This window comes from Echinops telfairi, unplaced genomic scaffold, assembly GCF_000313985.2.
Source record: "Echinops telfairi isolate 266 unplaced genomic scaffold, ASM31398v2 ScPeMD7_60;HRSCAF=208, whole genome shotgun sequence".
Classification (NCBI taxonomy): Eukaryota; Metazoa; Chordata; class Mammalia; order Afrosoricida; family Tenrecidae; genus Echinops; species Echinops telfairi.
In genome coordinates, this window is record NW_022103958.1 from 23,974,027 (window position 1) to 23,990,549 (window position 16,523).

Below are 16,523 nucleotides of genomic sequence, written 5' to 3' on the forward strand. Positions count from 1 at the left end.
ACCAGGGGCTCAAGTGGAAAGTGGGTGTCGTAAGAATGATGAAGTCAACATATGTACTAAAGTGCTGGACACAGATGACGTATGTACAGATTGTGGTGAGTTGTATGAGCCCCTAATAAAATGATTATTTAAAAAATAAATAAACTAGGTTACTGTTATATATGCTTGTATTTTGATACTAGTATTTTCATGTTGGGACTTTTTAGATGGACTAAAAATTACCATTGGGCTGTTAGTTTTTGTTATTTCCAAGGTGTCCCGGCATCTTGTCTCCCTCAGTAAGCCTCCCCTGACCCTGAACTCCACTGTATCCATGACAGTTAGGGCGGAGGCGGATTTGGAGTGACGGGGGAAACCACAGAGAGGTTTAGGAGAGATTGGGCTCCGAGATGGAATCTAACTCAACAAGGAGGCACAGAGCAGGAATGAGGTGAGGTTTAAGGATGGGGAAAGGCAGAGAAAGCTGTGTAGTACGTTTGGTTGGGAAAGGTTTTATATTTTGATTTTGTTGTTGTTGTTAGTTGCCATTAAGTCGCTTCTGACTAGCGACCCTGTGTGCAATAGAACAAAACAGGTATACAAAATAGCTGTGCTCTGTTGTCTTTTCCTTCCTGGACATATTATGCATGTACTACATTTGCTATTTCTTATTCAAGTTCATAGACATTTACTGAAAGCCTACTAAGAAGCTCCTCCTGTTCTTGTTGTTAGAGTGACAGAAAAGAGCAAACATGCTCCCTTCCATCAAGGAGCTCACAGACTGAGACAAAAAGGTAGGTAATCTGTTTATAGTTTAAAAAGAAAAAAAAGAACTGTAAATTCCTGTGGGAGCCCCAAAGAGAAAGAGCATCATGGATAATCCAGTTTTACCTCAACATTCTCTCTTTCCAGCTGAGATATTAGGTAGACATTTCTCATTTCTGTTAGAAAGAGCAGTAAGCTGGTCTCGGGAACATCTCTGAAAGAGTTCCAATTCTGAAACTCAAATGGCCTTGAAAAGAAGTAGATTGAATGTAGACAAATCAAAATTTTAAATTGCAAGCCTTATACCTTATCTACTGTCTTACAATTTTCTTCTCCAGAGCCAGCTTCATCTCTGTGATCAATATTCCTAACAACACCTCTGTGAGGGAAACAAAGGCAGAGAGATTAAGTGACTTATTTCATGGTTGTAGTCAAAATGAGTCTCCCAACAGAACTTTTAAAGCTGAATTTGATTACTCGGACTCTGGGCGTAGAGCCTCTGAAGCACCAGGAACTGTCTTCCTTAAAGGCCACTCAATTTTTCTCAGTTGTACATTTTCTGTCATATCTTATTCATCCATTATATATGATTAGTGAATATTATCCTGTCACACTTAAATTTTGTAAAGTTTATACTTAATTATATTCCAATGCTGGAATATGTGGAAATTAAAAACCTCTTATAACAGGTCTTATATTATGACTCCACACATGGATCGGTATTACACTTGGAAAGTATGAATTGGTTTACAAACAATCTCAACCCCACATTATCTCATTGATACCCTAGCGAATTAGGCATAGTAATAGAGATATGAGACAGGAACCTAGACAGACTATTATCGACATTCAATTTAACAGTTTGCCTGTGTGGTCGAATGACTCCTGTGTTGTTTTCTCTAGTATTCTCTACTTTATCTCTAAGTTCTAATATCCATTGCAATGGCTATACAGAGCTCACAGACAAAAGTCATGATTAAACAATTTATTAAGGAAGTTAACACGTTATAATGTAAGTGAGAAATGCTCAGGATAGAGGTATTCATCAGGCCGTGTTGCAAAGTTCTTTCAGGGCTGTCAATGGATGTCCACTCAGCCGTAGGCCTCAACTCAAAGATACTCAGCTTACGCTCTGTGGATCAGCAAGCCCAGGTCCCCCAATTAAGTACCCAGAGGCGCCCCACTCCACAAGCCAGCCTTCTATGCCCAAGCACTCAGCTTTACTTGTTACATGGGGTGGGAAGTCCACCATTCGGTTCCAGTCTCTAGCTCCTTGTTCTGCCGCTGGTCCTTGATGTCACAGCTGTCTTCTGGAGCCCAGAGGGTCCCTCACAGGAATCTCAGGCCCAGAGAAAACGCTTCACATCTGCTCTTGCTCGCATCGAGTTTGTAAGAGAGAGAACCTGGGGATCAAAGAGAGACTTGGCTACCACATGGCTGAGAGGCTGAGAACCGGAGGGAGATTTAGCTGTTGGATGAGGGGAACCAATGACTGTATCCTTACTGTTTGCTGATCCTGACATATTAACTATTAACCTGTGAACTTACTTAATAAACTCTCTTAGCCATGAGTGCTGTCTGTGAGTTCTGGGTGGTCATTGCAATGAATTATGGAACCCAGCATAGATGTAGAGTGGTGTGGAAGGAATAGTTGTCAAAACAGGTACAGAAGATCACGGAGGCTTGTATGACCCCTGACTCATGGCAATAGAGGAGTCAGAGAAGGTGAGCTCCATCCACCCTCATGCTGTTTATTGCAACTATTTCTGGACCGTCAGCTTTAAATACTCTGTCTCGAATTGCCTTAAATTTTAACAGTAAAGTAAATCCTGCCACTCTTGACACGCTCTGTATAAAGATAAAAGAAATGGCACTCACTCTACAGTTAGCTTAAATTATTTTAGTTAGGGTATGGGAGTCTGAGTGACCGTTCTTATTGACTGTCTAACCGGTGACATGCTGTTATTAGGGCTGTTTATTCCAGTTTTGACTTGAACCACTTGCTGCAGCCCCAGTATCAGTCCAACTCCTTGGCAGTCTTGCTCTTGTTTTGTGAATCTTCTATTTTATCACGCATGATGCCCCTTTCCAGGGCCTACCAATGCGAATAAGGTGTCCAAAGTACATAAGACATCTTTGCTTCTAAAAATAATGTTCATTGTACTTTCAAGACAAATGGCTGTTCTTCTGGAAGTCCACAGTACTCTTAATATTCTTTGCCAACACTATAATTCATGTGCATAAATTCTTCTTCAGTCTTCCTTATTCATTGTCCAACTTTCACATGTATGTGAGGCAACTGAAAATACCGTGGCTTGCATCAGGCACACCCCAGTGTTCAAATTGACAGCCCTGCTCTGTAAGACGAAAAAGAGTTTGTATGCAGCAGATTTGATTTCTTGATTGATGCTTCCAGGAACAGTGCTGTGGATCCAAGCAGGAAGGAATCCTTTGACAACTTCAATTTTTCTCCATTTATCCTGATATTGTCCAGTTGTGAGGATTTTTATTTTCTTTATATTAAGCTATAATTTAGACATCAGCAAGTGCTTCAACCCCTCCTCTCTTTTAGAAAACAAGGTTATATCATCTGCATATTTAAGAATGTTAGTAAGCCTTCCTTCAATCCTGTTGTCGAATAGTTCACCTTAGAGAATTACTTCCTCAACAGATTGAATAAATATGATAAAATGAAATAAACTTCACACACACACACACACACACACACACACACACACACACACCCCTTTCCTACTTTTCACTGTGCAGTTCCACATGTTCTGTTTGAATGACTTCTTCTAGGTCCATCTGCAGGTTTTACATGAGCACAATGAAGTGTTTTGGAATTTCCATTCTTCTCAATATTAGCTATAGTTTGCGATTATCCACACAGTCAGATGTCTTTGCATAATTAATAAAACTCATGTAAAAACTTGTCTGGTAGTGTCTGCTTTCAGCCAAGATCAATCTGCTGTCAGCAATGTTACCCTGGTGCAACATCCTTTTCTGAATACAGCTTAAATTTCTGGCAGTTCTCTGTTAATGTGCTGCCATAATTTTCTACAAAACCAGCTTTAGTAAAATTGTACTTTCCTGTCATATTGATGACATTGTTCAATAATTTACATATTCTGTTGGGTCACCTTTCTCTGGAATGGGTTGTCCAGGTCCAAATTTCTTGGCAGAGACTAGTGAGAGCTTCCAGTGCTTCATCAGCTTGTTGAAGCATTTCAATTGGTACTCCATCAGAATGTTCACTGTACTAAATATGAATCTGGGAAAACTGGAAGTTGTTAAAAATGAAGTGGAATATATGAAGATTGATAGTCTGTATCAGATAAAATAGCATCTGGCATCTTAGAGGCTTATCTCCAAGCAAGAAGTCATCTAAGTGAGATGTCAACTAAGTCCACATGAGAGAAGACCACCATCAGTCACCGAAGGACTGTAAATCATATAATCTGAAGTCAAAGAAGGGAATAGGATTAGAGCCCAAATTGTGAGAATCTGGTTTGGTTGAGGTGGGGAGCCCAAGATACACTGTGGGATCTACATAGGAAATAAGCTTCCGATGATGACTTCCCTCTATCCACACAAGAGATATGGGAGGAAATTGGTTACCAAGCAGAGTGCATTGGCGTGATGACTATGAAAGGTCAAAATGATAAACCTCACCTGAATGACTAAAACCTTGTCAGTTGATCTCCCTTCTGATGCACATTAGGCCTGATCTGGTTTCCAATATCTTCAGCATTGTTTAATTGTTCATATTGGGGTTTTACCCAGATGTGTTATGTATTGGTTTTCATTATATGTCTTTCTATTTTTCGGTATATGAAACCCAGGATGATGAATCTATAGGGAAAGCAAGTCGAATAAGGGTTTCGGGGCTGGGGGTGGTGGTGGTTGTACAATGGGGTAGGTGGAAGGTAAAAGGGAACTGATGTCAAGGAGTTCAGGAAAGAAAACAATGTTTTGAAACTGTTGTTTAATGCTGCTTGATGTGATTAAACGATGAAATGATGTATCTGTATTAACTCCCAATAAAATGGTTTTGAATAGGACACAGATCGATAGCCTAGGCATTGTTGGAGTTAGTTGCCATGGGCTAGTTCCCATTCATAGCCACCTTGTGAACAACAGAATGAAAGACTTCTCGGTCCCATGCCATCCTCACAATTGTCCCTATGTTTGAGCCCATTGTTGCAGCCACTGTGTCAATCCACCTTGTCGAGAGCCTTCCTTTTTCACTACCCCTCTACTTCCCCAAGCAGGATGTCTTCTCTAGGGACTGACCTCTCCTGATAACATGTCTAAAGGACATGAGATGAAGTCTCACCATTATTGTCTCCAAGGAGAATTCTGGCTGTATTCTTTCCAAGATGGATTTGTTGGTCCTTTGGCCAGTTGATGGTCATTCCAATAATCTTCACAACACTACAGTTCAATGGGTCAATTCTCCTTTTCTCTTCCTTATTCAGTGTCCAACTTTCAAATGCATATTAGCCAATTGAAAATGTCGTGGCTTAAATTGAGTGTGCCTTGGTCCTCAAAGTACCATCCTTGCTTTTCAACACTTTAAAGAGCTCCTGAGCCTCAGCTTTACCCAATATAATGTGCCATTTTATCTCATGACTGCCATTTTCATAAGTTTGATGTGGATCCAAGAAAAACAAAGTCCTTGACAACAGCCATCTTTTCCCCATTTCTCATGATACTGACTATTGGTCCAGTTGTGATAATTTTGGTCTTATTTACAATTAGCTGTAATACATACTGAAAGCTGTAATCCCTGATCTTCATCAGCAAGTGCTTCAAGTCCTCCTTACTTTCAGCAAGCCAGGTTATGTTATTTGCATTCTGCAGGTTTTCAATAAACCATTCTCCAATCCTGATGCTAAATTTCTCTTCATTTAATCCAATTTCTCTGATTACGTACAGTGGGGGGATACAACTCTGAAGCACACCTGTCTGATATTGAAACAGGCAGTATGCCCTTGTTCCATTCATACAACTGCCTCTTGATCTATTGTCCTCATGAGCACAATGTAGTGTTCTAGGATTCTCAGTCTTCTCAAGGCTACCCATAGTTTGTTCTGATGCACACACTTGAATGCCTTAGCACAGTGGTTCTCAGCCTTCCTAATGCAGTAACCCTTTAATATAGCTCCTCATGTTGTGGTGACCCCCAACCATAAAATTATTTTCGTTTATACTTCATAACTGTAATTTTGCTACTGTTATGAATCGGGGGACGCCAGTGAAAGGGTCGTTCGACCCCCAAAGGGGTTGTGACCCACAGGTTGAGAACTGCTACAAGCATAATCAATAAAACACAGGTAAACATCTTTCTAGTATTCTCTTCTTTCAGCCAATATTCAGCTGACATCAGTAATGATATTCTTGTTCCACATCCTCTTCTGAACCTAGGTCAACTCCCTGTCAATGTAGTGCTGTGATTATCAACAGAAATTTACTTTTGCATGATCTCAATGATATTGTTCTATAATTTGAGCATTCTGTTGGGTCACCTTTCTTTGGAAAGAGTACAAATAGGGAATTCTTCCAGTCTCTTGGCCATGTAGCTGACTTCTGAATTTCCCGGCATAGACAAGTGAGTGCGTCAGGTGCTTCATCAACTTGTGGAGACATTTCTGTAAGTATTCCATCAATTTCTGGAGCTTTATTTTTAACTAATCCTTTCAGTGCAGCTTGAACTTCTTCCTTTGGTAACATTCATTCTTGCTTTTATGCTACTGCTTGAAATGGTGATATTTACTGGTTCATTTTTGTACAATGACTCTTTGACTTCTTTCCATCTTCTTTGGATGCTTCCTGCATCATTCTATCTTTTGTCCAAAGAATCGTTGAATATTGCAATGCAAGTCTCGATTTTTTTCTTTAGTTCTTTCAACCTAGGCATAAGCGAGCTGAAATGAACTAGTATAGGCCATTTTGTCTCAGGCAGTTTTATGGTTTTCTCTGTTGGGAATAACAAATTCAAGAGCAATGTTGTCACATCATCAAAGAGAACATTTCCAGATATCTTTTGAAGTACAATCCTGTTTATGATAGACTAATATGAAAGGCGAACACATGAAAATTGGACATTGAATAAGGAAGACACAAGATGAATCAATGCATTGAACTATGGTGCTGGTGAAGATTATTGAAAGTACCATGTACTTCAAAGAAAACAAACAAACAAACAAAAACAAGCCTATCTTGGACATACAGCCAGAATCTTCCTTACAGGAAAGGGGAGCAAGATTTCACCTCATGTACAACATGGTCTTGTTGTCAGGAGAGACCCAATCCTGGAGAAGGGCATCGTGTCTTGTAAAATAACAGCAAAGAAGAGGAAGACACTTCACAAACTGAATCGTCCCTGAGGCCACCTCGATGGACTAAGCCAGAGGAACAATTGTGAGGATGACTCGGGGCCTGGCAGTGATGCATTCTGCTCTACATGGGCTCTCAAGAGGCAGAACTAGCTCAGCAGCACTAACAACAGCATCCAGCACCCACACGGACGCCCAGTTAATACACCAACCACGCACACTAGTGATGAAAAAACTGGAGAATTCTACCAATTTCTTCAGTCTAAAAATAGGAAACCATGAAATGGTGAACTGATAGTTCTTTACGGATTGGGATGCAAAAACTGGATTCAAAGAGCAAAGAACAATAGTTGGAATATATGGCCTTGGTGAAAAAAAATTCAGCTGGATATTGCAGGATAGATTTTTGTAATACCAACAACTTCCACATTGAAAATATATTTTTCAAACAGCATAAATGATGACGGTACCTGGACTTAGGCAAAAAGAATAAACAGGAGTCGGAAGACCTTCATCTGTGGATGAGACTCTAGAGAAGCTCACTCTTAGCAGCAACACGGAGGCCCCGGAGCCAATTGTAGAAAAGACTATCAATTGTTCCTATGTGAGTTCAGGTCACAGTTGGAGAAAATTAATGCCAGTGATTAGAATGAGCATATTTTAATATTTATCATTGACCAATTAAAAGTTGCTGCTGCATCTACTGCAGCCCCTGGTAACTTTATATACGCAGAGCAGAACTGCACTCTATGGGGTTTTTAGGGCTGTGATTTTTTTCAAACTTTTCTTCTCCATGGCTTTAACTACCAACCTTTCAGTTGGGATTCCACTGCCTCCAGGGACTCCAAATTGTTAAGGTGGGGAATGTTTACATATTTATTTGTTCTTTATGTATACATATATAAATAATATATATATATAATTCAAATAAATATAAAAATTCAAAAATTAAATTGTAACGATTTCCCAAAACAGAGCCTAAGCTCTCGACGCAGGGATTCTCATTTGCAGTCCCTGCATGACTGCTTGATCAGACTGCCCGACTTCTCCCCTTTGCATCTCTTTGTTCGTCATGCAGTGCACAATGAATTTCCCATTTGGGTTGGTTGTTGACCATTAAAAAAACAAAGAGGCAAAAACAACTAGAGCAAACCAAAGAGTACATTATCCTTTAGGAAACTCTAGATCAACTGTTCTCAACTTGTGGGTTGCCACCCATTTGGGGGTCGAACGACCCTTTCACAGGGGTTCCCCAATTCATAACAATAGCAAAATGGCAGTTATGAAGTAGCAATGAAAATAATTTTATGGTTGGGGGTCACCACAACAATGAGGAACTGTATGAAAGGGTTGCAGCATGAGGAAGGTTGATAACCACTGCTCTAGATTCTGTAAATGGTTAATGTGTTGGTTGCTAACCAAAGATTAAAATTTTGTGTCTACTCAGTGGTGCCTTGGAATAAAGACCTGGTGATCCACTTGAAAAAAACTGATCATGGCAAATCCAGAATACAATTTCACGTTGATCCATAAAGTCACTATGAGTCATAGTTGGCATGATGACAACTGGTTGGCAGTGCCATTGAGAAAGAATGAGCTCTTACCTCAAACTCTTCCATTAAAAATAATATATAATTGGATGTTGCCATAACAAAACAACCTTTTCATTGCAGTAGCACTAATGCAGGTGTTTAATATGCTTCCATTGTAGGTTAGGGGTGGCCCTTTCATTTTGTTAATGCCAAGTGTAATTTGTAATAAACTTTTTTTATTTAGTAAAAGCCTCCTGAAAATTATAAAATTAGATGCACACCTCATTGCTTATCTTTTCGCTCATTACTTTCCTAAACCTTTGAATATGTTCTCTTATAAACCAAAAGATTTCTACATTTTGACCTTGACTGTAGAGCAGCAACAGAGTTTGTGGCTATATTTGTAAATAATTCCTTAGATCCAGTTATGATATCATCTCTATTTGGGAAATAACAATTATTTCTTGTCTATCCCTGAGGGACAAGGCCTCTTGAAGATATGTGAAGTAAAGATGTTACTTTGAGGCTTAAGGTGCCCCTTACCCAAGCCATGGTGTTTTCAAGTTCTGTACACATGTGAACGTTGGGCCTTCAATAAGGAAGACTGAAGAAAATGGATGCATTTGAATTATGGTGCGGGCAAAGAAATCCATCTTGGAAGAGTACAGCTGGAATGCTCCCTGGAAGCAAGGATGGCAAGACTTTGTCTCATGTACTTCGAACTTGTTGTCAGGAGAGATGAGTCCCTGGAGAAGGACACCATGGTTGGTAACTAATGGGCTAGGGAAAGAGAAGATCTTCAGCAAGGTGGATTGACCCTGTGGCTGCATCTATAGGCTCAAACGTAAGAAACTGTGAGCATGGCACAGTGCTTTCTTCTGCTGCACTTGGGTCACTGTGTGTCGAAGCCAACGCAATGACGCCTAACAACATACCCGGAGACCTGAGGGTGTGCACCGCTGGCTCTAGGTGGTGGAAAATGAGTAGTGTGGGGTCAGCTGGATCAGAGCAAGGGGCTTGAAAATCTGGTATTTCCACAACTGTGTCCCAGTGTCCACATTGACTCCACACAGGCCTCTCTCAGCAACGTGAGAGAGGAGTGCTAGATACAAGCACGAGAAATCCTGCTTCGAACGTTCTTCTTGGTTTCCAGCGTGGCTTCTTGGTTGGAGACCAGACTAACGTGGTGGGCAGAAGCAGCTACACTCAGGATGGAAGACACCGTGTCACTTAAATGACAGGCCAAGGAAAAGCACTTGCTGATAACTTATTGTCATTAATTAATCCCACTAATATTATTAAACTCAGGATTGACACTGGGGTCTAGAGGCAAGAGAAAGAATGAATCCATGAGTTAGACTTAGAAGTACAGTCAGAATGCTCCTTAGAAGCAAGGATGAGATATTTCATCTCAAATAATTAGGGAATGTTATCAAGGGACACCAAACAAACCCTTGCTACCATCAAGTCAGTGCTGACTCATAATGATCCCCTAGGGGTTTCCAAGACTAATTGTTTGCAGGGGTAGAAAGCCCGGTCTTTCTCCCGGGGAGCTGCTAGTGGTTTCAAACTTTGGACTGTAGCACAAAAGTAACCCCTACACCACCAGGGCTCCTTCCAGAGAGACTAGTCACCGAGCCAACAGGCTTGGTAGAGCATAGAGACAGCACAAGAGGAAGACCCTCAACAAGATGGATTGACACGGTAGCTGCAACAATGGGCTCAAATGTGATAACAATTGTGAGGATGGTGAGGATTGGGTGGTATTTATTTCATTCTGTTGTATGTAGATAGAGTCACTATGAGTCAGAACCGACATGAAAGTACCCCAAAATAACAACAGCAGGCTTGTCATTGTTAGGTGCCTTCAAATTGATTTTGACTCAGTCCTCTGTAGGGTTTCTGAGGCTGTCCGTCTTTCCAAGAGCAGAAAGTGTCTTTCTTCCAAGGAGTGGCTGCTGCTTATCAGTCTAACACTTACCTAGAGCCGCTAGACCAGCAGTTCTCACGCCCCCCTAATGCTGTGACCCTTTAATACAGTTCCTCAGGTTGTGGTGACCCCCAATCATATCATTATTTTCATTGCTACTTCATAACTGTCATTTTGCTACTGTTATGAATCGGGTGACACCTGTGAAAGAGTCATTCGACCCCCAAAGGGGTCCCGACCCACAGGTTGAGAACCTCTGTTCTAGACAGAACCACTAGAGCCTCTTTGTTCACCAATACCTCCAGTGCAGCATGGACTACTTTCAATACCATCAGTTTATGATTACCTGCTACTTTCTTAAAAGGTTGAACACAGACCATTTATTTCTGATACAGGGACTCTGTATTCCTTCCTTTTTCTTTTTTTGTTTAAATCATTTTATTGGGGGCTCTTACAGCTCTTATAACATTCCACGCATCGATTGTATCAATCATATTTGTATATATGTTGCTATCATCATTTCCAAAACGTTTTCTACTTGAGCCTTTGTTATAAGCTCTTCTTTTTCCCCCTCCCTCACCTACCCTCCCACCCATGTGATTCCTTGATCAATTATATATTGCTATTATTATTTTGTATCTTACACTGTCCATTGTCTCCCTGCACCCACATTTCTATTATTCATCCCCTTCAGCGGGGAGGGCTATATATCCAATCTTGTGATTGGTTCTCCCTCTCTCCCCCTTTCCCCTCCCTGACCATCCCCCTATCCTCATGATGTCCCTATTCTTGAGGGGTTTATCTGTCCTGAGTTCCATGTATGGAGAGCTCTTATGTGTACCAATGTGTGTTCTTTGGTCTAGCTGGATTTGTAAGGCAGAACTGGGTCATGGTGGTGCAGGGCAGTGGGTAGGAAGCATTCAGGAAGTAGAGCAATGATGTGTGTTTTGTCTGTGCTATACTGCACCTTGGTTGAATCATCCCTTCCTTATAACCCTTCTGTGGGGGGATATCCAATTGTCTACAGATGGGCCTTGGGTCTCCACTCCAAACCCCCTTGTTCGCATATAGTTTTTGTTTCAGATATTTTGATACCTGATATCTGCTGCCATCGACATCTCATAATCACACAGGCTAGTGTGGTTCTTCCCTGTGGGCTTATTTGCTTACCTGCTGGATGGCTGCTTGTTTAACTTCAAGCCTTTAAGACCTCAGATGCTTTATCTTTTGATAGCCATGCACCATCTGCTCTCTTCACCACATTTGCTTATGCACCCATTTTTTCTTCAGCAATCATGTCAGGGAAGGTGAATATCAAGGAATGCCAGTTTATTGGAACAAAGTGTTCTTGTGTTAAGCGAGGCCTTGAGTAGAGGTCCAAAGTCCGTCTGCTATCTTAAACTTAACATATAAATATATGTACATTGGCCTCTATCCCTTTCATTATAAATTAGTATATTTACATATATACATGCCTATAGCAATACCTCCATAAATAGCTTTTGCCTCTTATTTCTTTCCTCTATTTCCTTTCACCTTCCTCCTATCTCACTATCATGCTCACCCTTTATTCGGCTCTCAGTAATTCCTCTCGGATACATTGCACTTGATTAAACCCCACCAGGCATTATGCACCCTCCTCACCATCAATTTTAGATCTCTTGTTGTTCCCTTATGCCTAAGTTCCTTGACTCTGCCCTGCCCCTCCCTACCCCCTCCTCTCACATGCCACCCCACCCCACCCACCTGAACCTGCTGTTTTCTCCTCGGGACTGTTCGTCCTACCTGTCCTGCCTATCTTGACTAGATTCCATCTCCTTTCGATAATTCCTACATTATTAAATATGTTTCCCATGGTGTCCTTCAATCTTGGTAACTGAGCCTTGAATTTTTTTTTCCAGTTTTTCTGCTTCAGAAATTCTGAGTGTGTTTTCACCTTTCATTTTCTAACTCCAGATCTTTGCACATTTCATTCTGATATTTTTGTCTTTTCCAGACATCCTTAGAAGTCCTCTTCAGTTCTTTTACTCTATTTTTTTCTTCTTTTCACTTTTGCTTCTATAGAAAGTTTCAGATGATCCTCTGACATTTATTTTGGTGGAGAAAGCATTAGATGACGCTGGAATATCCTATGATGTTAGAAAGTCAGCAAATACTTGAAGAATGGTGAGAATTCATCAAAAGGTCAAGAAGAAACTTAAAGATGCAAGTAGCCCATTAAGATAAAAATTGGAACAATAAAATAAATGATTATAAGCAAAACAATAAACTATCATCGTATTGATATACAAAATAGGAAAAAGAAAAACTCATGTATTGTTAGAAAGCCACTAATGAACAAAGAAGGAATTATGGTTTTAGAAAAATGAACATTTAGCAAAAACTAATAATTTTTATGGGCAAGATACCTCAATTGAAACTAGACCTTGGTTTTGTTCTTGTTAGGTGTTGAATGGAGGAGAAAGGTCAGAAGATAGAGAGGAAGCACCTTGGACGCGTACCTTTCCAGCCCCTTTGTGAGTCTTTGAGCTAAAACCTAACAACAAAGAAACCCTCTATCTCAGGAAGCCGGCCTAGGACCCCTGTCTTGTTCAGCCCTGAGGGGAAGCAGTGTGTGGGAGGCAACACCAGGATGGAGTTAAAGTGCTTCAGCGGGACTCTCCGCTGATATGCTCTCCTAGTCGGAAGACTGCAAGGTGCACGCTCTTGAGTGCATTTAAGTTTTGGATTTGAGTTTTGAAAAGAATTCTCTCAGCAGTGGAGGTGAAGGAAATTTCAGGGAGCAGTGTAAAAGGGCTAAATTCAAGTGTCTTGTACTTCACCATTTTAAAAATTAAACGCCAACTTCATCTTAGTTACAAAGGAGTAAGACATTTTTAAGCCAATTTTTGACCACATTTGGAAATGAACAGATAATAAAAATGAAAAATTTTGGTTGGCAACCCACTGCCAGGAAAACATTTCTGAGTCACAGTGACCCCACTGGACAGGATAGAATTGCCCTTCCGGTTTCCAAAACTCTGATTTTATAGGAGCAGATAGCTTCATCTTTCTCCTTTGGGGGCTGGGGGCTCAAACTGCTGACCTTCCAGTTAGCAGTCCAACATTGAACTCACTATGACAAAAAATAACAAAAAGGATTCTTAACTGTGAAAAAGTTGGGAAAAGTTGAATCAACAGACTCTGTAGAGCTCCTTCCTATTGAGTTTGAAAAGACGACGAATCTATAACACAATTTCAAGTTATTTTAGCCTATTCTTAATTGCAAATTTCTTACACCTTATTAAAGAAAGGAAATGGTCTTTCTAAACTCGTTATATCAAGTTTGGAGTCCCCTCATTCTCTATCAAATGTCTACAAAGTTCTCCAAATTGCATAAGAAGCAACCATAAAATATGACTCATTGCATCCTTTTCAGTGAGTAATGCAATTAACAATGTAATATTGTAGCCACTGCTTTTTTTAATCCCTATTAACATTTATTAACTGCAAGAGTTGAGACTCTTTTCTTTCAATGTAAGAAAAAGATTTAAGATGCCCCGTATCTTTTTCAAACAGTAATAATGTGCCCTTTCCTCAAAGGATGATGTGTCTAGTCCAAGTGCTGCCATTTTAAAACACAGCATAGAATTTAATTGTGCAAAAGAATTGTACCTGAAACCATGTGTGGACTCTTTTTCATTCAACGACAAGAAACTGCTATTTGAAAAATGAAATGCATTCGCCAAATAGCTAAGCTTAGTAGTCTCCTTAAAGATGTGTCTATTACATAGCTGCTTCCTGTGAGCTGTGGTGTCAGCATTTGGACCTCAGGACTATTCAGTTAAACGTTCTGCAGTATCTGGACAGGGCCATACCTTTTATGAGGTGATGATAGAAAAGGAGGAATTTTCCAGATGTCTTTGTTTTGAAATAATTATTTACTTCAAATATATTTCAGTCTAAATGTTTTTCCAGCTTTGTTATATGTTATGATTACTTACCTGTTCTAGTCAGGAATATTTTAATTTCCCCGAAATATATACTCATGTTTGATTCTGATTGGAAGGCTTGGTCAATCTGAAACTATTATTAGAGGTCATGTTGGATAAGTTCACTTAATCTTGGATGTTGATTTTAAAAAAATGCCTTTTATTATTTTATTTTTAAAGGTCTTTTGGTGTAGCTTTACCAACTCCATGGGCCATTCAGGAAAGAAGAATGGAGAGATGTAGGTTTTGTTTGGGTCAATGTTTCCGTATTGCATTATTCTGGGATGTCCAACTCCCATCTCCTGACACATGTGATGTATTGTAATACATACTTCACTTTTCCTTCAAGGTGTCTTTCTCGGGATTAGGACATGGTTTTCCTGAGTTAGAAAAGAGAAGACACTGTGTCATTTTTTGTCAGATCATTAATGTGTTGCGGAGGTGAGTAAAAAAAAAAGCTGAGAAAGAAAAGTGTGAAACTGATCACTTCTATAACAGAAGAAAAAAAGAACTGTGTTGTGCAACACAATAGCTGCTATACACATATAGGGCTCTTGGGATCTTGCAATCCCGTTAGCCCAAATTGAGATGCAAAATACACACCAGATTTCAAAGACAGTGCAAAATAATGAATGTAAAATAGCTCAGCATTTCATAACGAATATATCTTGGATATATTGTTTTAAAATTAATGTTATCAGTGTCTTCTTAGTTTTCCCAATGCCCCTGCTCAAACAACTCACAGCTTTGCCTGTCCACTAGACAGCATTCCACCACCTGCCTGTCAAACGTGTAGTATGTCGGTGACTGCAGGTTGCTATACTGTTGAAAGTTATGTCCCCTGTATTTCAAATACCAGCGGGGTCATCCATAGTGGAAAGGCTTCACCTGGCTTTTGCAGAATGAAACAGACTGAGGGGAAAAGCCATGCCATTTTCAATGGACTCATATGCATGTGAGAGTTGAACACTGAATAAAGAAGACTAAAGAATAATCCATGCTCTGAATTATGGTGGTCGCAAAGAATACTTAAAGTACCTTGGCCTGCCACAAAAACAAACAAATCGATCTTGGAAGAAGTAAGGTCAAAATGCTCCTTAGAGACAATGACGTTGAGACCTCATGTCACGTACTTTGGATATATTATCAGGAGAGACCAGGCACTAGAGGATGACATCGGGTTGGGTGAAGCAGAGGGGTAGTCCAGAAGAGGAGGCCCTCAACAAGATGGATTGACACCACGGCTGCCACACTGGGCTCAGGCGGAGGGACGGGGGTGAGGGTGGGGCAGGCCTGGGCAGTGTTTCGTTCTCCTGCGCTAGGATCACTAAGTTGGGAGTGACTCACTAGTACCTATGGACAACAACAGCTGATGGATTTAAAAGGTAGAAATGCTCACCTTTACCTTTAACACAACAAAGGCTCATGTTAGGGAAATGCGAGTGGATTTGAGAGTTGTCGCTTTAGTAAAGAAATTATTGAATTGAAAGCTGATGATAAATATAATGGGAGGTCATGAGCCCTTCGGCATTGTATGCATTATTTTGCTTGCATGTCTTTAAAAATTGTTTTTGGAGAGGTTGTCATTTTAATCAGATTTCAAAGGGAATTATGTCTCTAAAAATGTGAAAGATCCTAATTCTAGGATGAAAATGACTCCTATAGACAGGTTATTATTATTACTGCTAAGTGATCATCAGTGACTATGAATATTAGTGTTCTTAATAAGATAATAATTAGCGTTAATTTCTATATGCCATAGAAATCTAGATGATGTTTGTGGGACATTTTGAGGTTATGAGTATGTCATGGGAATGATAGAATATGGAGATAAAAAAAAATCATAGCATTGTGAATGAGGGAGAGTGCGGGGTGGGGACCCAGAGCCCATGTGTGGGCAATTGGACATCCCCTTGTAGAAGGGTCGTGGGGAGGAGATGAGCCAGTCAGCCTGCAGTGTAGCAATGATGAAACATACAATTTTCCTCTAGTTCTTGAATGCTTC

The 16,523-nt window shown here is 40.2% G+C and overlaps 1 protein-coding gene across 1 annotated transcript in view; it reads right to left on the reverse strand.

Moving 5' to 3' along the window:
* Positions 1-1,765: 1,765 nt before the first annotated feature.
* Positions 1,766-16,523, reverse strand: part of METTL15 (methyltransferase like 15) — a 303,907-nt gene continuing 289,149 nt past the window's right edge. The window contains exon 6 of the mRNA XM_045291071.1: positions 1,766-2,147. Within this exon, the coding sequence (XP_045147006.1) occupies positions 2,074-2,147 (74 nt within the window). The 3' untranslated portion in view covers positions 1,766-2,073. The remainder of the gene's footprint in view (positions 2,148-16,523) is intronic.